The following is a 25,646-nucleotide window of genomic DNA, read 5'->3' on the forward strand; positions in this document are numbered from 1 at the left end:
GCCGCCTTGATCATGCAGGTGCTGCAGCTGACCCCAGAACAGATTGCCATGCTGCCCCCAGAGCAGAGGCAGAGCATCCTCATCCTCAAAGAGCAGATCCAGAAGACCGCCGGGGCGCCCTAAAGAACAAACTACTCCCTGTCCCCTATAATGTCGACGTCACCTCATCCTAATTTCAAACATTTTGTAGATCGTTTTGTATTATGTCTTTTTTTAATGGAAGATTGAAGTGAGTGCTTGTGATTTGAAGAATGTCAGTTCATCTTCAAATGGCAACACTTCAACAGAAGTATTGCAGGATGTTATGGGTTTTTATATTGTCTACCAATACAAATAGACGAGAACAATTTTTCAGTACTGTATTTTATTCAGATGGGATGTTGGAATGTACAGGAGAGGATTTAAAGTGTCCATTGTAGATTAAAATAGTTTATATTTGCTCATAAGAAAAAGGACACACATGAAGTGAAACAATTGTGTAGGTTGAGGGGGTACACGGAGTGGAAGAGTCCTTGGAATTATTTTGTGAATGTGAGGAAAGTACATTTGTATACATGCTTCATAGGATTGTGACTCATTTGTTCTAGAACAGATTGTAGCTTTGACTGGCAATGCCTCGCCCTCATTTAACACTTCAGTGCACCTGTATTGTTTACAAGGAAATGGATATACAATAGGGCTTTTGTAAAAACATTGCTATCATTTCCTTCTCTGTAGCTATACCTTGAGGGCATGAAACTCAAAGGCCTCAGTGTCATGTTCAGATTGAAGAGCCATTGTTGATTATTCTACACTGAATAAAACATATTTAAAGTGTTGGTTGCATGTTTTGAGTTGAAATGAAATATTTCATATGCACAAAAAGCTTATTTCTCTCATTTCCTGCACATTTGTCTAAATGTGCAATGCTTGTCAGTTTTCTGTGCTTGCAGGTGCCCGGCCCACCACAAAGGAGTTGCTAGAGCGCGATGGAACAAGGAAATCCCGGCCGGAAGTACCGCTGCACCACTCGGGAAGCTCCCAGATGAAAAGTTTTAAAAACAACTCTTTGCAAACATTTTGGAAGACCAAAGAGCCAGCTTTGGTCAGGGGGGCAGATTAGACATTGTTTTGCTCAGAAGTTCTCCTTGTTGAAGTAGAATTTGGTCTTTCGGGGATCGACGTCCGTGTATTTGACACATTTCTTTGACAAGACGGTAGCTAAGACCACAGGGCCACACAAGAACGTGCCCACCACTGACCTGTAGACATTGATAAGAGAGACATATATAGTAGTTTAGTCAATGAAGGGTACAGTCCAAGCTATATGTAATACCCTTGTTTTTAAAGATGCAGAAATCGCTCTGCCATTTCTTGGTCGCTAAAATTCTAAAAAGTTCATTTCTCTCATTTTGTGCACATGAGAATGGGAAGCATAGAAATAGCGCCCATAGAGCAGATATACAGCTTCTTAGACTTGTGAATTTGGTAGAATCGCCCTAAAAAGTTACACATTACCGCTTTTACTACTGTCCAGAACTGATTTAAGGGAATATTGTCATGTCAAGACGTGTTGTAAACAAACGTACGTCGGATTCTCTTGGCACACTTGTTCAAACTCCTTATCCCAGTTGGGCCTGCCGTAGTTGGTTTTCTGCTTCAGACCAGTGACCACATCCGTGTCCGCATCCGCATGAACCATCACATGAGTTGCCTATGGGGAAGAAAGATAGTGAACAGACGCTACCACAACTATTGCATGTCTCACAGTGGAATATGGTAATACAGATTGTTGGTGGGTGTATGTATGCTGCCTCACATACATGGCTCTGATCCCATCCAGTGAGGTAGAGTTTGTAGGTGAGGAAGTCTCCCATGCCTATCTCCCTCTCCAGCACCTGCAACAGATCTGCAAACCACTCGAATGCATGCGTCTCCCTGCACAGCCAATAGAAGTAGATCTGCAACCAGGAAGTAAATATGAGGATGTGATTTCAAACAATTCATTACCGAAGCTATAACGTGCTATGCTGGCAAAAGTCCATGAAAAATATTAATGTTCACAGAGACATTCAGGTGCATCATGGAATTAGACTGGAATGCAGGACTAAAGGTGTCTGGTTAGTAGCTTCAATGGAAAGCCAGAGAGTATCAATATGTTCCCTACCTTTCTGGTGCGTAGCTCGGGGTTGGAGTCCTTGAATTTGTACCAGATGGACTTGAGGATGGAGGCGAAGGGGGTGACTCCGATTCCAGCGCCAACCAGCATGGCGACTTCGTAGTCAAACACATCCTCACTGGCCGTACCAAACGGTCCATCCACACCCATTCTGAGGGACAGGTCAAAGGTCAAGCCATCACAAACAGGATAGGAGGGCAGAAAGATTTGACCAGCTAAACCTAATTCCTATGCATTAAAGAATGGTTTCCAACTTAATCTGTGCATGTAACTTGGACCTTTCACAGAAATCATGCATTGATGCCCCTTATCCTCCCCATCAACAAAGATGAGGAGCTTGCTGCTACATTATAAGCCATTGTCTGCTTTTCTATAAAGAAAACTTACTTCGGTCCCTGAGCCCCCTCAGGGAGCTGCTCCACGATGCTGATGAGTTTCTGGGTCCAGTCACCTACAGAGCGAATGTGCACGCTGAAGAAGTCCTCCTCGGGGGCAGAGGTCATGGTGAAGGGGTGCCACTCCAGCTGGGAGATGGCTGGGCAGTTGAGGAAGACGTACTGGCCCACGTTCATTTTGAAACCATTCTTCACCAGCTGCAGTTCCAGTACTTTGGACGGCCGAATCACTATCTAAGAGGGAAGCGTTAGAGAAACGGATATTGATGATCTGGTCATGGAAAGGAAAATACAATTATTGTCAATTACACAGAATAGTTAGTAGTTACTGCAGTGCACACTTACCTTTCTGTATTTGACAGCTTGAATGTAGCGGATGAAGCGCAGCAAGCGCTCACACACATAGAGGACCATGGGACCGATCACCCACATCCAGGTCTATAAGGACATGGGAACACAGGACATACTGTATCTAAGACGATTCTCTTTAAGTTATTTTTGATTGTAGGTGATATTATTACGTGTCATTGAGGAACCTCTTACCTGTGGGAACCCCCCTGCAAACTGAGGCATGGGACACATCTTTTTCTTCCCCCAGTCTTCTATATGATCTTTACAGAAGGTAATATTGTATGGTGGATTGGCGTTTGTTTGACTTCGAACTATGCGTCTGTAGGGACAATGGACATAACCATTGACTTCTAATCCAAAACAAACCTTTACTCTTAAAGGTGCACTATGCAGAAATCACTCTACCATTTCCTGGTTGCAAAAATTCTAATACAGTAGTTTGCATAATTTCTGTTTATGTGACAAAACTAGCAAGTATAGTGGAGAGAATCATTGCACCATCTAAACCTCTGTGAAATACCTTTTCCATAACAAAAAACATTGTACTGTCAGCTGTTTGAAGCTGGTGTACTAAACCAAAAACTAAACTTAAAAACAGGAAACATAGAAATAGTGCATATAGAACAGATCTACTGCTTCTTGGCTTTGCTTTCAATGAGAATGAGATTTCTAACTGCCATTTCTATGTGAATTTGGTCAGATATTGTAGCTTTAAAAGAGAGTGCCTTACCCGGCTCCATGGATGACCAGCCCAGCAAAGAAGACAATGAAGAGGTGGTGTGTGAACCAGAAGACCTCGAAGTAGCTGCGCCTGATGACCTCCATGGACGAGGTGATCATAAGGATGAGTGCCAGCGTGATGATTACGCCCGTGATCCCAGCGATGGTGGTGAACACCAGGAGGTTCGTAGTCTGAGGCAGAAGGAGCCAATCAGAATGCACCCAAGTCATTCACATGACCTCTAGGCCTATATACAACTTCTACAAGGACTTGTGCCAGGAGTTTGTTTGGTATACCAGAGCTGACTAGGAAAAACTTGGTGCCCTAATTACAATAACATACAAAGAATTATAATACAGTACTAAACAAGTGATTAAAACTCCAATGGCTTGCACGCCGTACAGTGGTTGTAGAGCGGATTGGGTTCAGGTAGGTGGTGTTGCCCGAGTCGTTAAGTCTGGACAGGGCCATGCTGAGGGCATCATACTCTCCATGCCAGCTATTGTAGTACCGCTCCACGTTCAGCAAATGGGCAATGATGTGAACCGCTGCCACAAAACAAGAGGAAATAGACAGTTTAACGTTTCATTTAGCATTAGGAATAGACTCGAGATTCCTATGTGTTCAACAGGATCATTCCACCCCAGGAAGAATAGCTGCTGCTTTGGCAAAATCTAATGGGGATCTGAATAAACCACCCCCAAATTTGACATCCAGTCGGGCAGTGCAGGTAAATTAGTTTACTTTGGATCGGAGTCACTGCCTTGATTGGATACCACTACTCCATTCTATAGAAACACTATTATTTAAGAAAAGTGTAGAAATTGGCACAAAGATAATGGCACGATATATGTTGAAATGGTTTAATCTACTTTGAACCATGTACTGGTATGGCACAGGGATAATGACACAGGGATAATGACACAGGGATAATAACATGAAAGAAGCCGTGTCTGAATGTCGTTCTCCATTCCTCAAGCATTTCAATCTATGTTGAACCATGTACTGGTATGGCACAGGGATAATGGCACAGGGATAATGACACAGGGATAATGACACAGGGATAATAACATGAAAGAAGCCGTGTCTGAATGTCGTTCTCCATTCCTCGAGCATTTCAATCTATGTTGAACCATGTACTGGTATGGCACAGGGATAATGGCACAGGGATAATGACACAGGGATAACGGCACAGGGATAATAACATGAAAGAAGCCGTGTCTGAATGTCGTTCTCCATTCCTCGAGCATTTCAATCTATGTTGAACCATGTACTGGTATTTAAACCGAAGCTGAGGTTTTCAATGACATCTTCAACATAGCCTGAATACTCCATCAGGCGATATCAAAAGATACTGGATGAATGTTCAAATGTTCTATCGAATGTGACAGATCTGTTTACTCGGTTCTGGTTGAGAAATACTTTGTAAGGCCTTTAGTCTCCCCGAGGTCAGGATCTCCCCATCCAACAACCCTAGTAAGTCCATTTCCAGCTTCAGTCTCCTGGTCTTTTTCACCCCTTGACCTTAATTGTGCCATTGACACAATAAGAAAGTGTCATATTTTGTGTTGACCAAATAACACTGGTAACAATTTCAAATAAATCTTAAACGTTTCATCACCATTGTCACCTAAAAATCGAACTTTGTTTACGAGTGGATTACTTATCAGTGCATGAGACAGTAAAGGCTTCAGGTTAGGGTTTTCCGCTGGTTATCTGACCAGGAAGCAAGCGTCGCATACCTGTCATCAGGCCAATCATGTAGGCCACCAGCTTGTGGAAACTGATATTTTTGTCCAGCTGTTTCCTCACAGTTCGCCCACAGCACTGAAACAGCAACACAAGGAAGTTCAAGACAAATTAGGAGGATGACAATGAAAGTCAATTAAAAGCCATGAACCTTTAATATATTGGCAAAGCACTTCAACCATACAAGTCCATTCCGTTATAGTTATCATCAGACAATATAAGTATACAGTAATGTACAGAGGAATGTTTGCTACAAGATGCTGTGATGACAAATTAGACAATAATTGCATGACCCCTTGGCTAAACCCTGAGGATTAGTTTTACCACGAAGGAGCCGCGGACAAGAGACAGCAGGTTCCGACACACAGGCAGCAGAATCAGCAGGCAGTTGAAGTTGAGGACGGCTGCAGGGGCTCTGGCCCAGGCCAATGCAGACTGAAAGCCCAAGGACACCCATGTCAACCTCTGCAGTGTGTTATCCTATACATACCCTCTGTGACATCTGTCATATCATAAGGAATGGTGTAAACTACTAAATAGAAACAAATTCAACAGACAAAGTCAGATACTTCATACTTGTCCTATTTAAATCATAGGAATGCATTATTAATTGAGCATTTACGGTATACTATGTTTATACTACCCAAGGCCTAAATATTATGGTAAGACTCACCCCTAAAAGGTGTCGCGTGTAGAAAAACCGATCCCCCAAGTCGTACAAGAAGTAGAACCAGACGAAAATGAATATGTTGATGGCCATCCAGACCACCTGTAAATCCAGCCAGGAAAAGATGACCAAAAACAGCAGGATTGGGAATATTGTAGTCTTCTATTTATTACTCTTAAAAATAACATGCATTCCTCTCAAAATAACATATCTTGCCGTTGTCTAGACTTGACAGTTCACGCAGCTTTAGTATTCTGATCATAGTTCTGCCTTTACAAAAAAAGATTGCAGTCAGAGTGCAGTACAACTGGAGAAAAAGTGCAGTCTAACTGCAGTATGTTCCAAATACTGCGTCCAAAATAACACTTTTTTTTACTACAGTAATTTTGCAGAGTAACTGCAGTTACATTTCAGTTATTCTGCAATGTATTTATTTTACCTTTATTTAACTAGGGAAGTCAGTTAAGAACAAATTCTTATTTACAATGACGGCCTACCCCGGATGACTCTGGGCTAATTGTGCGCCGCACTATGGGACTCCCAATCACGGCCGGATGTGATGCAGACTGGATTCGAACCAGGGACTACAGTGACGCCTCTTGCACTGAGATGCAGTGCCTTTAGACCGCTGCAATTACTGCGTCCGAAATACCACAGTCGACTACAGTTTAAAAACGGTAATCTTTTGTTGTAAGGGTGATCATGGAATTCCCGAACAAGTCATGCAGAGACACTACATTTTAAATTATGTCTACCCTGTCCACAGTGTGTCCGGATTCCCGCGCTATTTTCAAACGACAGTATGCGTTATACGAACAGTGGAATAGGCTAAATACGACAACACAACAACAACTGGTGGCAGTAACTACCTCTGTAGCTCGCCAGCAAGCAACGCTAAAGCGATTTCAAACGGGTTAGCGTAACTCTAGCCAAGCCAAACATATTAGCTAGCGTGTATGAGGCCAGTAGACACGTGCCTTCACACGCTAGGAACGTTTTTCCTACAACTTAATAAAAAGCTGCCTCGGTCCAAAACGCAAGTTTTCTGGAGCCTTGCGGGAGGATAGGCGATGAGCTCGCCCAATGTATGCCCTTTCGGTAGCTTGATTGCGTTCAGACTAAGGGGAAATGCGCACACATCCCTGACCACCTCGTGAAGTGGTCAGCCAGATCTGTACAATATCAGACCACGAAGCGAATAGACCCGTCTTTTCAATGCAATCTTCATATTCTGGTAGCAGAAGTCGCATGCAAGTGTCAAGTATAGACACGACCTTTTGGGGTTTCAGTAAAGCTAACCAAGTTATCCTATTTTGCGCATTTGGAGAGATATTACGCATCTGGGGCATCACTCAAATGCGCTTTGTCTGGCTGTCCTTAAAAGCCCAAATACATGTATCGCATTCACTCAAATGATACATTGACTATAGCCTACATTATGCAATATGATTAAGGTAATACATCATATTCTTACCAGTATGAAGTATGTCAGTCCATGGTTAATGATCCAGTTGCCCATTTTGAATGACTTTTGCCATCCACCACTACTGGTCTTTAAGCCGTTACCAGTCGTTTTTATACAGTGCACCTGTTCGAACCCCACCCATTTCAGGTCAGTAGTCAAAGTTATGCCAAGGAAATACAGTCCATCAAATTGCATTTCCCCAGGGAGGATGTAATCATTTATTTTTGTTGAGAGCGTGTCAGAATCCCCTTTCCCACTCCTTTGGAATGAGGAAGATTTTTTTGGGACCGACTATGGTTGGCTCTTGGGCTCCAAGCAGAGGAATTGAGGAGAGGCCTTTTTCTTTAGACAATTTTGAGCCATATTCGGGTAAACCACCACCCGATCATGTCTATCCATGCCTGCACCTATAAAACATCTCAAGTTACTGTCCTATGGATCTAAAGTGCATTCGGTAAGTATTCAGACTCCTTGACTTTTTCCACATTGTTACTTTACAGCGTTATTCGATTTTTTTTTATTCCCCCTCGTCAATTTACACACAATACCCCAACATGACAAAGTGAAAACAGGTTTTTATATATTTTTTGCAAATGTATTAATAAAAAAAAATCAGAAATACCTTATTTACATAAGTATTCATACCCTTTGCTATGATATTCGAAATTGAGCTTCAGTGCATCCTGTGTCCATTGATCGTCCTTGAGATGTTTTTACAATTTGATTGGATTCTACCTGTGGTAAATTCAATTGATTGGACATGATTTGGAAAGGTACACACCCTGTCTATATGAGGTCTCACAGTTGACAGTGCAAGTCAGAGCAAAAACCAAAACATGAGGTCGAAGGAATTGTGCATAGAGCTCCGAGACAGGATTGTGTCGAGGCACAGATCTGGGAAAGGGTACCAAAACGTTTATGCAGTGTCGAAAGTCCCCAAGAACACAGTGGCCTCCATCATTCTTAAATGGAAGATGTTTGGAACCTCCAAGACTCTTCCTAGAGCTGGCCACCCAGCCAAATTGAGCAATCAGGGGAGAAGGGTCTTGGTCAGGGAAGTGACAAAGAACCCGATGATCACACTGACAGAGCTCCAGAGTTCCTCTTTGGAGATTGGAGAACCTAACAGAAGGACAACTGTCTTTGCAGCAATCTACCAATCAGGCCTTTATGATATAGTGGCCAGACGGAAGCCACTCCTCAATAAAATGCACAATAGCCCGCTTGGAGTTCGCCAAAAGGCCCCTAAAGGACTCTCATGAGAAACAAGATTCTCTGGTCTAATGAAACCAAGATTGAACTCTTTGGCCTGAATGCCAAGCGTCACATCTGGAGGAAACCTTCCACCACCACGGTGAAACATGGTGGTGGATGCATCATGTTGTGGGGATGTTTTTCCGCGGCAGGGACTGGGAGACTAGTCAGGATCGAGGCAAAGATGAACGGAGCAAAGTACAGAGAGATCCTTGATGAAAACCTGCTGCAGAGCACTCAGGACCTCATACTGGGGTCAATATTAACCTTTCAACAGGACAATGACCCTAAGTACACAGCCAAGACGACGCAGGAGTGGCTTTGGGACAAGTCTCCGAGTGGCCCAGCCAAAGCCCAGACTTGAACCCGATCGAACATATCTGGAGAGACCTGAAAATTGCTGTGCAGCTACACTCCCTATGCAACCTGACAGAGCTTGAGAGGATCTGCAGAGAAGAATGAGAGAAACCCCCCAAATACAGGTGTGCCAAGCTTGTAGCATCATACCCAAGAAGACTCAAGGCTGTAATCGCTGCCAAAGGTGCTTCAACAAAAGGGTCTGAATACTTATGGATATGCTATTTCAGTGATTTGCTAACATTTCTAAAAACCTGTTTTTGCTTTGTCATTGTGGGGTATTGTGTGCAGATGGAGTGGGGGGAAACAATTGAATCAATTATAGATTAAGGCACGTAACAATGTGGAAAAAGTCAGAATGAACTGTATATGGTTTTTGGAAAGTCCATACAGGCTACTACTGCTAAAACTAAAATTAAAATGTGTTTTCTTTATATTACAGAATTTAGTATTCAATAACTTTTTTATTCAAGTAATAATGTAGTAGTTAAGGCACTTAATATGCCATTGAACAGACCATACACTTAAAAAAGCAGACTAATAATGGACTTTAATATTTCAGACATACGGTACCATTAAGGTAGCCTGGGTACTCTTTAGCTAATCCCAATTGGCAATGAAAAGGAGTGGAAAGTTAGGTAAAGAGACTGGTACTCAGACTACCGGTAAGGCATCATTGAACGTAAACAGTTGTGAATTGCATCTCAATGACAATGTGTGTGATTACATAAAATCTCCATTGTCTCTTTAACCCATTTGTTCTTTAAAATGATCCATGTCTATTGCCACGTTCACGTGCTAGTTGGAACTACAAAACTCTGAAATGTCCAACTTGTAAGTCGTGCCGCGTTCAACCGGTTAGCAAGTTGGATATTTGAGTTTCCTAGTTCCTGACTAGAAAGTGAACACGGCATGACTCACTGAGCTTGACTTGTAATTAAACACTGTGCGCAAAAGGCAACAAAAAATAAGGCCAGGTACTAATAATACAAACCATTCATTAAATACACAGTGGGTGGAGTGGGGTTTGAGGAAGGTAGCTTGGATTTCATCTGACCTTTCATTTCCTTCATGTTACATATGGGCTTTGACGTGTGGATGAAAGAGACCTAATGCAACATGTTGGGTTTATTCATTAACTAACTAAACCGCTGGTAATCAGGGGAAGTCCCAGTTTACAGGGCAAGTCGGCCCGAGGCCACATGTTTCCATGCACCTGGCCCCCCTGTATCTGACCCCCGTGCTGCTATTCTCAAGTCTGCCTTTGTGCATCACGGCGGCATATCTTATCAGAGTATATTCTTTGGTCTCCCGCGGCCCACTGCCTCTCTACCTGTACAGTATGCCCATTCAACAACAGTGATGCAACAGTGATGCAATGTCTATATCACAGCTGATCTTTTCAAGCCCAAAGCTCTGCATGCACGTGTTACTCTAAAATGAGGAAAATCGATAAAATCATGGTACCAATTTCAAATGCGCTTAGCTAACCACTTGGGACCAACTTGTCCTCTGTGCACCGCAGTGCAGAACTAGCAGCTCTGTCCGACTCATCTGCACCACTCACAGTATAACAGTCCTGAGTGTACATAGCCATTAGTTCAGTAGCTGCACCACACAATGACCCCATATCATCAAATCATCACATGGGGCCTTCTCAAGCCGCCTCCATTATGTCTTCAATGATGGCTGTCTCCCGCTCCACCAGCTGGCTGGTTAGGTCGGGGGGCTGCAGTTCTGGCGGCTCCAATGGCACCAGCACCATGGTGGCAGTGGTGGAATAGGAATTGGGTTGCCCCTGCCCCTCTCTCCCCCCACCCCTGCGGCAGCAGATACAGCAGCAGACGCAGGCCAGGCAGTCGTGCACGTTGTGCCTGAAGAGGCGCCGACACGGGTGGCAGAACTGGTAGAAGAGTAGCATGAAGAGCACGGCCAGGCTGTAGCAGATGAGCAGCTGAGCCACCAACAACGGGGCACACACGTACTCGTAGAAGTCCGACTTGTGGAAGTACCAGAGGGTGATGAGCGCGCCGTTCTCTAGGAAGCGTCCGCCGTAGTAGGCGGCCAAGCGGCCCCAGCGCTGCTTCTTCTCGATGAGGTCACGGTGGCCCAGGTCCAGCTGCACGGCCGACCAGCAGAAGATGTTGATGCAGGCGTACAGGAAGGTAACCAGCGACAGTACCACTGTGGTGCCCAGCTTGCTGAAATTCTTCTCTACGTTGTCGGGCAGCGAGGCGTGTCGTGCCCAGAATTCGACCCAGGGCAGCAGGAAGAAGAAAAGAAGGTTGCCTAGGCCAACGGGGATCACCCAGTAGGTGAGCGCCGTGCTGAACAGTACCAGGGAGGTGACGCGCGTGGCGATCTCCAGGACCCGCCACAGGATCATGCAGAGGTAGGCGGCCGGGCGCAGCCGCACCTTGTAGTCGTCGTAGCGGATGTTGATGGCCAGCACGCTGCACACCAGGGCCCCGTAGGTGACGGAGATGAGGCAGATAATCATCAGAGTCACTGGGATGAACACAGAGACAAAGCACTCGTTAGACCCTCCAAAACAAGATATACAGCATTCACCATTAATGCCATCAAGAGAACTCTTACTTCTGACGGGGAGTAAGTACTTCTCCTGGATGGTGGCATACAGCTGCAGGGTGAGCTGAGGGGTGGAGCCAAGGAAGGCCTGGATGACGGCGGTGCGTTTGAAGGCGTTCCGGTGGGTGGCCAGCTTGCGCTCTGAGTGGCCAATCTCCCACTCCATGGGCGTGCCCTGGTCTTTCTTCAGCTTGATCTTCCTGGAGATGGTCACGTACGGCTCCTCCTCTTTGCCTGCCTTAAAATAAACCATCAGAGCCTCGAAACACCTGAGGACAGAAGAGGGCCATTGAAAATTGAGCAATTTCACATAACCACCAAAGGGCAACACGGGCTAACAAAAAACATTGTCTTGTTTATTTTCAGTCAAGGGTTTGTATTATCATTCAATAAATATCATATTTTGCTTCACATTTAAATTTGAGACTGAAATGTGACATTTATATATGACTCCACCAGAGGGCAGTCTATGTGACAGCATGACTGAAACCTAAGCCTATAGCACTGAAACCTAAGAACGGTGTGTTCCCTTCCCAGAGGTAAATGCTTTCACTGTTCACTGATAAACATGTGGTGTAGCTCTCCTTTACGCCTGTTTATGTTGAATAGTACCAGTGCAGAGGTTAGCTGTACACAAGACACTTAATAACATCCAATGTATCCACACTCAACTACTAAATCACACAGCACGTTGCTGGAATGTTGTCTTTCAGACCAAAACAGCTCCTACTTTGGACATGGGCTTTAGGGGAGAGAACACACAGACAGGCTGGCTACTACTAGGATTCACTTCCTGGCAGCTCAGCTTTGTGCTGCTACAAGAGCCCTCTGGCATACAGTCCGTCAGCCATTTTCAGCCACTGTGTTTTTTCAGCTGTTGTGGTGCTGGTGGAATCACGTTGGCTGTGACCTTGCGGTGCATAACCAAAACATGCCGCCTCTCGTCTTTGACTTCAACTCTCGCTGAACTGAGAGACATTTAAAGGAGGGGTAGGGAAGGCACTCTGTGCCATCCACAAGCTGCCTCATCGCTCGAGTGGTACTACAATACTGGTAGCCCATGCATAAGAATCGAGGCCATCTTGTCTGATTGCACAATCGTGAAACTAAGGTTCACAGATGGAGAGGAGTAGCAGGCACAAGACTGATTTACTTCCAGGGATATTTGGCATCATAATGCAGCTGAGAATGAGTGCTGAGTCAGTCTCGCCAGCCAGCACTGTAAAAAAATGACTAAGAGACTAAATGCATTACACTTACAGGAAAAAGCACAGCTGAGAAAAAGGTTGGCTGGCAGAATCAATATGCCCGATGTCCACAGCAGCATCTAATGGTACCATTGGCTGAAGCAAAGTGCCTACTGCCAGGTAATCACTCCCAGGCCATGAAAATCACTTTGCTCTCAGCTTACAGTACAAGTTCTTGTAAAAAGAGCAATGTAATAAGGAACTTAAAAACATGCAATAAGGAACTTAAAAAGGGGGGGCTGAACTTCCTGGTTTGGTCTTGTTTTCCAGCTTGGTTATTAAGAAATGCAGTGGCCATGACTGAAGCCAAATTAGTTGTCTTGGGGGGTTAATGTGGGTGTCTCGTGTGTGTGTGTGTGTGTGTGTGTTCGCAAGTGGCAAGTGTTTGTACATTCACACTGTCAAAACAGTTCACAGTTAGTCACTCACCCTTCTAGATGACCCGGTTACACTGTTTTCAAGTTGTGTGTCTTGAAGTCGCCTAGGCTAGATAGTGCTAGCCAACTAGCTTCAGCTGGCTGGTGTGGTTTGACATTGGATAGCCCATTTCAATATGTTACACAATGTAAATGGGACAATATTTTCATGAAGCACATACAGTACACGTCCAAAAGTATGTGGACATGTGCTCAAACATCTCATGCCAAAATCATGGCCATCAATATGGAGTTGGTCCCCCCTTTGCTGCTATAACAGCCTCCACTCTTCTGAGAAGGTTTTCCACTAGAGGTTGGAACATTGCTGCGGGGACTTGCTTCCATTCAGCCACAAGAGCATTAGTGAGGTCGGGCACTGATGTTGGGCGATTAGGTCTGGCTCGCAGAATTGATAAACCATTTCTGTATGGACCTCACTTTGTGGACGGGGGCATTGTCATGCTGAAACAGGAAAGGGCCTTCCCCAAACTGTTGCCACAAAGTTGGAAGCACAGAATCGTCTAGAATGTAATTGTATGCTGTAGCATTAAGATTTCCATTCACTGGAACAAAGGGGTCTAGCCCAAACCATGAAAAACAGCCCTAGACCATTATTTCTCCTCCACCAAACTTTACAGTTGGCACTACGCATTCAGGCAGGTAGCGTTCTCCTGGCATCCTCCAAACCCAGATTCGTCCATCAGACAGCCAGATGGTGAAGTGTGATTCATCACTCCAACGCGTTTCCACTACTCCAGAGTACAATGGTGGCGAGCTTCACACCACTCCAGCCGACACTCGACATTGCACATTGTTCCAGAGGCAATTAGGAAATCGGCAATGAGTGTTGCAACCGAGGAGAGACTATTTTTTACACGCAACACGCTTCAGCACTCGGCGGTCCCGTTCTGTGAGCTTGTGTCCTACCACTTTGCGGCTGAGCCGCTGTTGCTCCTAGACGTTTACACTTAACTATAACAGCACTTACAGTTACAAGGGCAGCTCTAGCAGTGCAGAAACAAACTGACTTGACAGTACCACGTTGAAAGTCAGAGCTCTTCAGTAAGGCCATTCTACTGTCAAGGTTTGTCTATGGAGATTGCATGGCTGTGTGCTCAATTTTATACACCTGTCAGCAATGTGTGTCACTGAAATAGCCAAATTCACTAATTTGAAGGGGTTGTCTGTCCACATACTTTTGTAAAAAGTGTATTTTAACACTTTCAATATTTGTATATTAATTTCTACAATTTATAGTTGGTTTGAGGTTTTTCACTCAAATTTGGAGCTATTGCCATTTTTATATATTGCCCCATGTTATTTAATGATGGTCCCCAACTAGCCCCATAGGGATATCAAATGTCAAACCAAATTGACCACGAGCATTACGAACGGGTCAGCTGCACCTGTGCTCCGAATTTATGATCACTTGGGTGCTGCCAGTTGTGGGCAGGATTTGAGAAACCCTGCTTTAAGGCATGGGCTGCAGTTCAAGCAACTGCGGCTTTTGTTTTCATAGAAAACGTCACAAGGGCGGTTTCATCATCAGGAAATACTTTCAACATGCTCCTTAAGGTCCAGTAGAGATTTCTCACACTGTTATGCTTAACAGTGCTTTGACTTAACACCCACAAGAGACATTGGTGCCAAAAAAAAAAGATCAATTTTGACCTTCGGACAAATTCCATTTCTTTGAGTGTTTGCACTAAGTTAGCATTTCAGAATACAGGACATCAAGACACCAACCTTTCCTCGCTGTGTGTAAACACTTTCAGAGTTGCATGATGGGACAGTAATGACTAAGTATGTAGCCTCCTCTGCCTCGGAGGATAATTATATTCTCTTAGACAAGCTGTGACAAGGGTCACTCAAGCAGGGAACCAACCTGACATGATACAGAGATTCCCAGTTGGCCATGTGACATCTTGTCAACATACAGTATTATCTTAGAAAGATTCTGAGCTACGTTGCTTGTGAAACTTTACTGTGTGTTCATTCATTGACATGTGAGAATGTGAGTTACAAGACGGATACAACCCTGTGAGCTAGAGTCCTTGCCTGTTACTTGGTAAAGCAAGCCGTGCAGTCAACAACATTCAAACCCTTGGGTGGAGTTGCTAGGCAACATGCAATATTGAATTGCGCAGACACAGCAGATGATCTGATGATGATGATGACATCATCCACCATGCTCCACAGGAAGTGCACAGCAGATCAGCCCAGAGCGGAGATATGGCCTGTGGGAGTAACTGGAACTAACACACAGCTGTTTATCTAGTGCATCTGTTTTTGACACAGTTAACCGTTCACTTAGAACGTGCGTTGAAGATGTCGTTCCCATAGCAACGATTAAAACATTCTCTAACCAGAAACCTTGGATTGATGGCAGCATTCGCGTGAAACTGAAAGCGCGAACCACTGCTTTCAATCAGGGCAAGGTGTCTGGTAACATGACTGAATACAAACAATGCAGCTATTCCCTCCGTAAGGCTATCAAACAAGCTAAGCGTCAGTACAGAGACAAAGTAGAATCCCAATTCAACGGCTCAGACACAAGAGGCATGTGGCAGGGTCTACAGTCAATCACGGACTACAGGAAGAAATCCAGCCCAGTCACGGACCAGGATGTCTTGCTCCCAGGCAGACTAAATAACTTTTTTGCCCGCTTTGAGGACAATACAGTGCCACTGACACTGCCTGCAACGGAAAAATGCGGTCTCTCCTTCACTGCAGCCGAGGTGAGTAAAACATTTAAACGTGTTAACCCTCGCAAGGCTGCAGGCCCAGACGGCATCCCCAGCCGCGCCCTCAGAGCATGCGCAGACCAGCTGGCTGGTGTGTTTACGGACATATTCAATCAATCCCTATACCAGTCTGCTGTTCCCACATGCTTCAAGAGGGCCACCATTGTTCCTGTTCCCAAGAAAGCTAAGGTAACTGAGCTAAACGACTACCGCCCCGTAGCACTCACTTACGTCATCATGAAGTGCTTTGAGAGACTAGTCAAGGACCATATCACCTCCACCCTACCTGACACCCTAGACCCACTCCAATTTGCTTACCGCTCAAATAGGTCCACAGACGATGCAATCTCAACCACACTGCACACTGCCCTAACCCATCTGGACAAGAGGAATACCTATGTGAGAATGCTGTTCATCGACTACAGCTCGGCATTCAACACCATAGTACCCTCCAAGCTCGTCATCAAGCTCGAGACCCTGGGTCTCGACCCCGCCCTGTGCAACTGGGTACTGGACTTCCTGACGGGCCGCCCCCAGGTGGTGAGGGTAGGTAACAACATCTCCTCCCCTCTGATACTCAACACTGGGGCCCCACAAGGGTGCGTTCTGAGCCCTCTCCTGTACTCCCTGTTCACCCACGACTGCGTGGCCACGCACGCCTCCAACTCAATCATCAAGTTTGCGGACGACACAACAGTGGTAGGCTTGATTACCAACAACGACGAGACGGCCTACAGGGAGGAGGTGAGGGCCCTCGGAGTGTGGTGTCAGGAAAATAACCTCACACTCAACGTCAACAAAACTAAGGAGATGATTGTGGACTTCAGGAAACAGCAGAGGGAACACCCCCTATCCACATCGATGGAACAGTAGTGGAGAGAGTAGCAAGTTTTAAGTTCCTCGGCATACACATCACAGACAAACTGAATTGGTCCACTCACACAGACAGCATCGTGAAGAAGGCGCAGCAGCGCCTCTTCAACCTCAGGAGGCTGAAGAAATTCGGCTTGTCACCAAAAGCACTCACAAACTTCTACAGATGCACAATCGAGAGCATCCTGGCGGGCTGTATCACCGCCTGGTTCGGCAACTGCTCCGCCCTCAACCGTAAGGCTCTCCAGAGGGTAGTGAGGTCTGCACAACGCATCACCGGGGGCAAACTACCTGCCCTCCAGGACACCTACACCACCCGATGTTACAGGAAGGCCATAAAGATCATCAAGGACATCAACCACCCGAGCCACTGCCTGTTCACCCCGCTATCATCCAGAAGGCGAGGTCAGTACAGGTGCATCAAAGCTGGGACCGAGAGACTGAAAAACAGCTTCTATCTCAAGGCCATCAGACTGTTAAACAGCCACCACTAACATTGAGTGGCTGCTGCCAACACACTGACACTGACTCAACTCCAGCCACTTTAATAATGGGAATTGATGGGAAATTATGTAAATATATCACTAGCCACTTTAAACAATGCTACCTTATATAATGTTACTTACCCTACATTATTCATCTCATATGCATACGTATATATTGTACTCTATATCATCGACTGCATCCTTATGTAATACATGTATCACTAGCCACTTTAACTATGCCACTTTGTTTACATACTCATCTCATATGTATATACTGTACTCGATACCATCTACTGTATCTTGCCTATGCTGCTCTGTACCATCACTCATTCATATATCCTTATGTACATATTCTTTATCCCCTTACACTGTGTATAAGACAGTAGTTTAGGAAGTGTTAGTTAGATTACTTGTTGGTTATTACTGCATTGTCGGAACTAGAAGCACAAGCATTTCGCTACACTCGCATTAACATCTGCTAACCATGTGTATGTGACAAATAAAATTTGATTTGATTTGGATTTGAAACAAAATATAGTTTAAGGCAGGAAAATGTCAGGACGGAAATGATATGTAGCTTCCTCTACGGAGGGAACCACATCCCCATACAAGCCACCCTCCAGAGTATGATTATAGAACTGTGTAGCTGTAGCAGAAAAACCCTGAAACCGAACCTTGATCTAGTTCTTCTGAAAACAAACAAATAAAAAAGGTCTGATTCTCACTGATCAGCACTTCTACAGTGAGGGAGTGGTGGAGCATGGCTGTAAACCGTGTGCCAATGTGATGCCTTGTGCGGGCTTGGAAAATGCCTGCAAGTCAGTCACTTGATTTGTCATAAAAGGTGGAGCTAGTACAGTCAGAGATCACGCCAAACCTGCCCTTTGAAATGAACATATACCGTGCATATACAGGAAAGTATTCAGACCCCTTCATGTTTTCCACATTTTGTTACTTTACAGCCTTATTATGATATTGAGTGAATAGTTTTTCCCCCTCATAAATCAACACACAATACCCCATAATGACAAAGCAAAAACAAGTAAAATATTTTTTTGAAAATTCATATTTTTTTAATTAAATACCACATTCACATAACTATTCAGACCCTTTACTCAGTACTTTGTTGAAGCACCTTTGGCAGCGATTACAGCCTTAAGTCCTTATGGGTATTTTATTTTTTTATTTAACTGTGCAAGTCAGTTAAGAACAAATTCTTATTTACAATAACCTATACCGACCAAACCCAGATGACGCTGGGCCAATTGTGCGCCGCCCTATGGGACTCCCAATCACTGCCGGTTGTGATACAGCGTGGATTCGAACCAGGGTGTCTGTGGTGAAATGGATTAAATAGTCCCCCCCATTCAATCTACACACAATACCCCATGACAAAGCAAAAACAGGTTTTAAAAACCTGTTTTCTCTTTGTCATTATGGGGTATTGTGTGTAGATTGCTAAGGACATTTTTAATTTTTATTTAATCCATTTTAGAATAAGGCTTTAACTATAGCTCAGCATTCAACACCATAGTACCCTCCAAGCTCCTCATCAAGCTGCAGGCCCTGGGTCTCAAACCCGCCCTGTGCAATTGGGTCCTGGACTTTGATTGGCCGCCCCCAGGTGGTGAAGGGAGGAAACAACATATCCACTTCGCTGACCCTCAACACTGGGGCCCCAAAAGGGTGCGTGCTTAGCCCCCTCCTGTACTCCCTGTTCACCCACGACTGTGTGGCAATGCATGCCTCCAACTCAATCATCAAGTTTGCAGACGACACAACAGTAGTGGCCTTGATTACCAACAACGACGAGACAGCCTACAGGGAGGTGGTGAGGGCACTCGGAGTGTGGTGTCAGGAAAACAACCTCTCACTCAACGTCAACAAATCAAAGGAGATGATTGTGGACTTCAGGAAACAACAGAGGGGCACCCCCCTATCCACATCGAAGGGACAGCAGTGGAGAAGGTGGAAAGTTAAGTTCCTCGATGTACACATCATAGACAAACTGAAATGGTCCACCCACACAGACAGTGTGGTGAAGAAGGCACAACAGCGCCTCTTCAACCTCAGGAGGCTGAAGAAATTTGGCTTGTCACTCAAAACCCTGACAAACTTTTACAGATGCATAATCGAGAGAATCCGGTAGGGCTGTATCACAGCTTGGTACAGCAACTGCACTTCCCTCAACCGCAAGGCTCTCCAGAGGGTGGTGCGGTCTGCACAACGCATCACCGGGGGGTAAACTACCTGCTCTCCATGACACCTACAGCACCCGATGTCACAGGAAGGCCAAAAAGATCATCAAGGACAATAACCACCCGAGCCACTGCCTGTTCACACCACTATCATCCTGAAGGTGAGGTCAGTACAGGTGCACCAAAGCTGGACCGAGAGACTGAAAAACAGCTTCTATCTCAAGGCCATCAGACTGCTAAACAGCAATCACTAACTCAGAGAGGCTGCTGCCTACATTGAGACCCAATCACTGGCCACTTTAATAAAATGGATCACTAGTCACTTTATACAATGCCACTCTAAGTAATGTTTACATATCTTACATTACTCAAGTCACATGTATATACTGTATTTTATACCATCTACTGCACCTTGCCTATACTGCTCGGCCATCGCTCATCCATATACTTACATATTCTCATTCACCCCTTTAGATTTGTGTGTATTAGGAGTTGTTGGGGAATTGTTAGATTACTTGTTAGATATTACTGCACCGTTGGAACTAGAAGCACGAGCATTTCGCTACACTTGCATTAACATCTGCTACCCATGTGTATGTGACAAATCAAATTAGATAACAAAATGTGGAAAAAATAATGGGGTCTGAATTCTTTCCAAAAGGCACTGTATGTAGATATAAGGTGTTTATTAGAATAGAACCATCTATTATCTTACAATATATAACATTTAGAGAAATCTCAAGTGATATGACACAGGGCACTGGTTCCACATTCCAGTCCTAGGCTCTTCTAGATATTTGAATACTTGACACACATAGCTGATAATCACGCTTCACTTCTAACGGAGCACATTCACCTCGCAGATTCAAGGCAGTCCTTGTTGCGGAATTGAAAAGATTGAATGCAGAACACCTCAAATGAAATATGAAACACCGTTATTCTGCTTTTCTGGGTCTTTGAATGGTAAGCAATGCAGAGGTAAAGTCAACATGCTGAAGGCCTACTTTGTACAGTGTTATGAGCCACACCCGCAGCTATCTACTAGGCCGACAGTGATCAAATGGTAAAATCCAAGGTTCTGTTGACACACCAAAGTTAACCAACAGTATCACTCAGATATGCTCAGTTTTGAAACAGCAACCAGACTCCACCTTAACCTTAATTCACCAGTGACAAATGATGGTTTGTTCAAACAGGTCTAGACACAAAGAGAAACCTTAACTGTCATGGGGTAGAGTGCTTTACAGAAATGTCAGTATTAGAGCCTTCAAAGTGTGTGCATTTCACACCAAAACAAAATGAGAGCTATGATTGGTGTCATTTCAGCCAATTAGATACAGTTGAAGTCGGAAGTTTACATACACTTAGGTTGGAGTCATTAAAACTAGTTTTCAACCACTCCACAAATGCATTGTTAACACACTATAGTTTTGGCAAGTCGGTTAGGAAATCTACTTTGTGCATGACAAGTCATTTTTGTTTACAGAGATTATTATAACAATTGTTTACAGAGATTATTTCACTCATAATTCACTGTATAAATTAATGTGGGTCAGAAGTTTACATGCACTAAGGTGACTGTGCCTTTAAACAGCTTGGAAAATTCCAGAAAATTATGTCATGGCTTTAGAAGCGTCTAATAGGCTAATTGACATCATTTGAGTCAATTGGAGGTGTACCAGTCAATGTATTTCAAGGCATACCTTCAAACTCAGTGCCTCTTTGCTTGACATCATGGGAAAATCAAAAGAAATCAGCCAAGACCTCAGAGAAAACAATTGTAGACCTCCACAAGTCTGGTTCATCCTTGGGAGCAATTCCCAAATGCCTGAAGGTACCACGTTCATCAGTACAAAAAATAGTACGCAAGTATAAACACAATGGGACCACGCAACCGTCATACCAGGAAGGTCTCCTAGAGTTGAACGTACTTTGGTGCGGAAAGTGCAAATCAATCGCAGAACAACAGCAAAGGACCTTGTAAACATACTAGAGGAAACTGGTACAAAAGTATCTATATCCACAGTAAAACTAGTCCTCTATTGACATAACCTGAAAGGCCGCTCAGCAAGGAAGAAGCCACTGCTCCAAAACCACCATAAAAAAGCCAGACTAAGATTTGCAACTGCACATGGGGACAAAGATCATACTTTTTGGAGAAATGTCCTCTGGTCTGATGAAACAAAATTAGAACTGTTTGACCATAATGACCATTGTTATGTTTGGAGGAAAAAGGGGAAGGCTTGCAAACCAAAGAACACCATCCCAACCGTGAAGCACGGGGTGGCAGCATCATGTTGTGGGGGTGCTTTGCTGCAGGAGGGACTGGTGCACTTCACAAAATAGAAGGCATCATGAGGAAAGAAAATTATTTGGACATATTGAAGTAACATCTCAAGACATCAGTCAGGAAGTTAAAGCTCGGTAGCAAATGGGTCTTCCAAATCGACAATGACCCAAAACATACTTACAAAGTTGTGGCAAAATGGCGTAAGGAAAACAAAGTCAAGGTATTGGAGTAGCCATCACAAAGCCCTGACGTCATCCTATAGAAGATTTGTGGGCAAAACTGAAAAAGCGTGTGAGCAAGGAGGCCTACAAACCTGACTCAGTTACACCAGCTCTGTCAGGAGGAATGGGCCAAAATTCAGGCAACTTATTGTGAGAAGCTTGTGGAAGGCTACCAGAAACATTTGACCCAAGTTAAACAATTTTAAGGTAATGCTACCAAATACGAATTGAGTGTATGTAAACTTCTGACCCACTGGAAATGTGATGAAAGAAATAAAAGCTGAAATAAATCACTACTATTATTCTGACATTTCACAATCTTAAAATAAAGTGGTGATCCTAACTGACCTAAGACAGGGAATCTTTACTAGGATTAAATGTCAGGAATTGTGAAAAACTGAGTTTAAGAGTTTAAATGTATTTGGCTATGGTGTATGTAAACTTCCGACTTCAGCTGTATGTGAAACAAATGAAAAAAATGTGTCTGATCTAAACTAAGATTCATTTCGGAATACCAATGACCTCAAAAATGAGGTTGATCTCATTGTGAATTGTCACATGTGCCTGGGGTATACTCATTACGGAAACCGTTTAGGGACCAAACAGAGCAAAATTTGAGTTTCTATTGGACAAATTCAGGTAGGGCCTTTCCCGCTTGGTGCCGTTTGGCAACAGAATCTGCATAATAAATACACCTCTGGCAGTGGCAGTTCAAACCCATTTAGAAGTGGGTTGACAAATTAGCAGTTGTATCTACAGTAGGCTGCGTGAGTCACATGTCTGACAGAGGTGTAAATGAGAGGGTCGATCTTAACCGTGACTCACTTCACATCTGGTCAAACAGGTTTGAAGAGACGGGAAAATACTGCCCTGATTCTAGGATACGTGAATTTACCTTGTAGAGCATTTTACTCTCCACCGAGGCATTTCTTCGTAGGCCTGCAGCGCTGTTGCGGGAAAGAGAGGTCACTGGGGACTAAAGTATATGAACCTGTGGTGCAGTCAAGTGCTCTAGTCCCTGTCAGGCAGTAGAACAGTCCTATATAAGCCATTTTACCCTCTCCTTCGAAAAGCCTCCTCACTCACAGTTCCACCTGTCAACTGGTACGCTTCCCCAGCATCCTACCCGAGAGAGCACCAGAATGATCCCACCAATGTAGGGAGAGAGAACACATGATTGGGGACCAGAGGTGAGACCACTAATCCCTGTACCAGGAAAGCCTGGGCCTTGGGTAAAGGCAGTGCAACACTCATTACATTATTCTACCACTCAGCATTGTGATGACTCGGCACCATACCTACCTAATGAGTGGGCCCAGGAGAAGTAGATGCAAGAAGAGAACCAGGGGGCGGTCTCTTCCCAAGTCTCTATGAATGAATGTCAGCGCCAATTGAGTCAATACAGCGGGCACCAACATGAAGGTGATGGTCAACCCCATCCAGGTGTCGTCATCGCTCTTGTGGTACATGTTGCAAAGCACAGCCGCGCAGACAAACTCAGCGCAATACAACAAAGTGGCCAACACCACGCTGAAAGGGGGTTGAATGTTACTGTGGTTTACAACCAACATGACTCCGTTTTCAGAGGGGGATTCCTGGTGGAATTGCTCGACGTCCGAGATGTTTACGACTGGCTCGCCCTCTTCTTCCATGGCTCAATGACTAAAAACAACGTCACACAAAGGAGACCTATAGGACTGACGAACGGCTCAAAGAAAAGTGTAGTTTCCAAGTGTCAGATTGTATGGATCCTTATCCAGCAACAATGTATCGACTTCTTCAAACAAAGCAGTTCAGTTTGTTATCATTCATGAATGTATCAAGTTTGTTAAACAACGTCTTTAACGTTTTAATGTTTGCTGCGGTAGGTCCTGTCCTTTCGCCCACTTTCCACACACATCAAGAATAACTCCTTTGTGTATCAATAGCCTATATTACGTGGCATTGCCACCCGTGGCCACAATACAAAAAATACAAAATAAACCACCACCCATATAGTATCTCTAGAGTAGTCTTTCAAATCGAAACAGTGGTTGTCGCATACGTGTAAATACGAGTCATTCTCCCACAATCTTAAAGATCGGCAAATACATTTTCCAGCGCAATGCAAAAGTCATGCCGCTGATGTCTGCCTGCAAATGATGGGCTCAATACCCACATTTAATTGTTGCAAAGCATAATCAAAACTGAAGCAATTTATTCGCTGTAGAGTCCCGTTGAAAACTTGAGGAAATGCAAAAGTGAATGTTTTTGTTAGCTCCTCCACTGAACAAGAAAGCAGGTGTGTCTGAACATGCTATTGCTGCTAACTTCACACCTATGCGAAGCTAGCAACAATAACGATTAGCAACGCTTGTCGAATCTGCCTTCAAAATAAGAGTTCGCAATTGAAAGTGGTGCAAACGGATAAAAATAGTGGAATTATGACATATTTGGACTAGATAATGGTCCAACGTTGTTATATAAATTCAACAAAATACAATAATTAGTTAATTTAACCAACAACAAAAAAATGTCAGTTGAAATTGCACTGTGGATGTGTTAGAATTCAGAATTGCTTTGGGGTCAAAGTTATATTTCACTGTACAATCTTACCTATGGATTGTGGATCCATGAAATGGTGTGTCAGCAGTGATGGAAAAAGTACCCAATTGTCATACTTGAGTAAAAGTAAAGATATCTTAATAGAAAATTACTCAAGTAAAAGTGAAAGTTACCTGGTAAAATACTTGAGTAAAAGTCTAAAAATATTTGGTTTTAAATATATTTAAGTATTACAAGTAAATGTAATTGCTAAAATATACTTAAGTATCAAAAGTAAAAGTATAAATCATTTATTCCATATATTAAGCAAACCAGATCGCACCATATTTTTATTTTACATTTTTTTAAAGATAGCCAGAGGCACACTCCAACACTAAGACATCATTTACAAACAAAGCATTTGTGTTTAGTGAGTCCGTCAGATCAGAGGCAGTAGGGATGACCAGGGATGTTCTCTTGAGAAGTACCTAAATTGGACAATTTCCTGTGCTGCTAAGTATTCTAAATGTAATGAGTACCTTTTGGGTGTCAGGGAAAATGTATGGAGTAAAAAGTACATTATTTTCTTCAGGAATGTAGTGAAGTAAAAGTAAAAATAGTCAAAAATAAAGTACAGTACAGATACCTCAAAAACCTACTTAAGTAGTACTTTAAAGCATTTTTACTTAAGTGCTGTACACCACTGTGTATCAGCTTACTCAGTGAAACCCATAGAACACATATGTGAAGAGTCAACACAAATGTTAGCCTTGATACTATCATTAGGCGACTTTGTGGTAAATCGCCTCCCAGTCAGCCTATTGTGCGTATTTACATTCATGTTTCACTGTACAGCCTTACCTATGGATTGTGGATCCATGAAATGGGGTATGAAATATTAACGTCAATATGCGTAAATATGCTGAATAGTGAGGGGAATTGC

The 25,646-nt window shown here is 43.8% G+C and overlaps 3 protein-coding genes across 5 annotated transcripts in view; 1 reads left to right on the plus strand and 2 right to left on the minus strand.

Annotated features, from left to right (window-relative positions):
* cstf2 (cleavage stimulation factor, 3' pre-RNA, subunit 2) overlaps positions 1–818 on the plus strand; it is a 30,838-nt gene extending 30,020 nt beyond the window's left edge. For both annotated transcript variants that reach the window (XM_064954577.1, XM_064954578.1), the window contains one exon: positions 1–818. In XM_064954577.1, coding sequence (XP_064810649.1) covers positions 1–123 — 123 coding nt within the window. In that variant the 3' untranslated portion in view covers positions 124–818.
* Positions 819–836: 18 nt separating this feature from the next.
* Positions 837–9,565, minus strand: LOC135526312 (cytochrome b-245 heavy chain-like). Of its 2 annotated transcripts, XM_064954575.1 has the most exons (13): positions 7,516–9,565; positions 6,048–6,143; positions 5,699–5,809; positions 5,368–5,452; positions 4,028–4,173; positions 3,635–3,816; positions 3,097–3,223; positions 2,899–2,991; positions 2,546–2,787; positions 2,147–2,309; positions 1,803–1,940; positions 1,569–1,693; positions 837–1,241 (listed from the first exon to the last, which is right to left on the minus strand). In XM_064954575.1, the coding sequence occupies exons 1-13, from the start codon at positions 7,699–7,701 to the stop codon at positions 1,115–1,117; spliced, it is 1,821 nt and encodes a 606-aa protein (XP_064810647.1). In that variant the 5' UTR covers positions 7,702–9,565; the 3' UTR covers positions 837–1,114. The 2 variants fall into 2 exon arrangements, with proteins under 2 accessions (XP_064810647.1, XP_064810648.1); XM_064954576.1 differs by lacking the exon at positions 6,048–6,143.
* An 85-nt stretch (positions 9,566–9,650) lies between these two features.
* xkrx (XK related X-linked) lies at positions 9,651–24,484 on the minus strand. Its single transcript, XM_064954580.1, has 3 exons — positions 23,483–24,484; positions 11,716–11,975; positions 9,651–11,625 (listed from the first exon to the last, which is right to left on the minus strand). The coding sequence occupies exons 1-3, from the start codon at positions 23,830–23,832 to the stop codon at positions 10,775–10,777; spliced, it is 1,461 nt and encodes a 486-aa protein (XP_064810652.1). The 5' UTR covers positions 23,833–24,484; the 3' UTR covers positions 9,651–10,774.
* Positions 24,485–25,646: the final 1,162 nt, after the last annotated feature.

Source organism: Oncorhynchus masou, chromosome 32 (genome assembly GCF_036934945.1).
Source record: "Oncorhynchus masou masou isolate Uvic2021 chromosome 32, UVic_Omas_1.1, whole genome shotgun sequence".
Lineage (NCBI taxonomy): Eukaryota > Metazoa > Chordata > Actinopteri > Salmoniformes > Salmonidae > Oncorhynchus > Oncorhynchus masou.

Bases quoted from the DNA above. Each gene is read 5' to 3' on its own strand.
- LOC135526312 (XM_064954575.1), bottom strand. From the start codon at position 7,701: ATGCAATTTGATGGACTGTATTTCCTTGGCATAACTTTGACTACTGAC. The intron at 4,174-5,367 runs GTATGCGACGCT...GTTTTGTGGCAG, and splicing joins CATGATTGGCCTGATGACAG to CGGTTCACATCATTGCCCAT. The intron at 2,310-2,545 runs GTAAGTTTTCTT...CCTGTCCCTCAG, and splicing joins GAGGGGGCTCAGGGACCGAA to AATGGGTGTGGATGGACCGT.
- xkrx (XM_064954580.1), bottom strand. From the start codon at position 23,832: ATGGAAGAAGAGGGCGAGCCAGTCGTAAACATCTCGGACGTCGAGCAA. The intron at 11,976-23,482 runs GTAGGTATGGTG...TTCTGTCCTCAG, and splicing joins CTCCTGGGCCCACTCATTAG to GTGTTTCGAGGCTCTGATGG. The intron at 11,626-11,715 runs GTAAGAGTTCTC...TGTTCATCCCAG, and splicing joins GTACTTACTCCCCGTCAGAA to TGACTCTGATGATTATCTGC.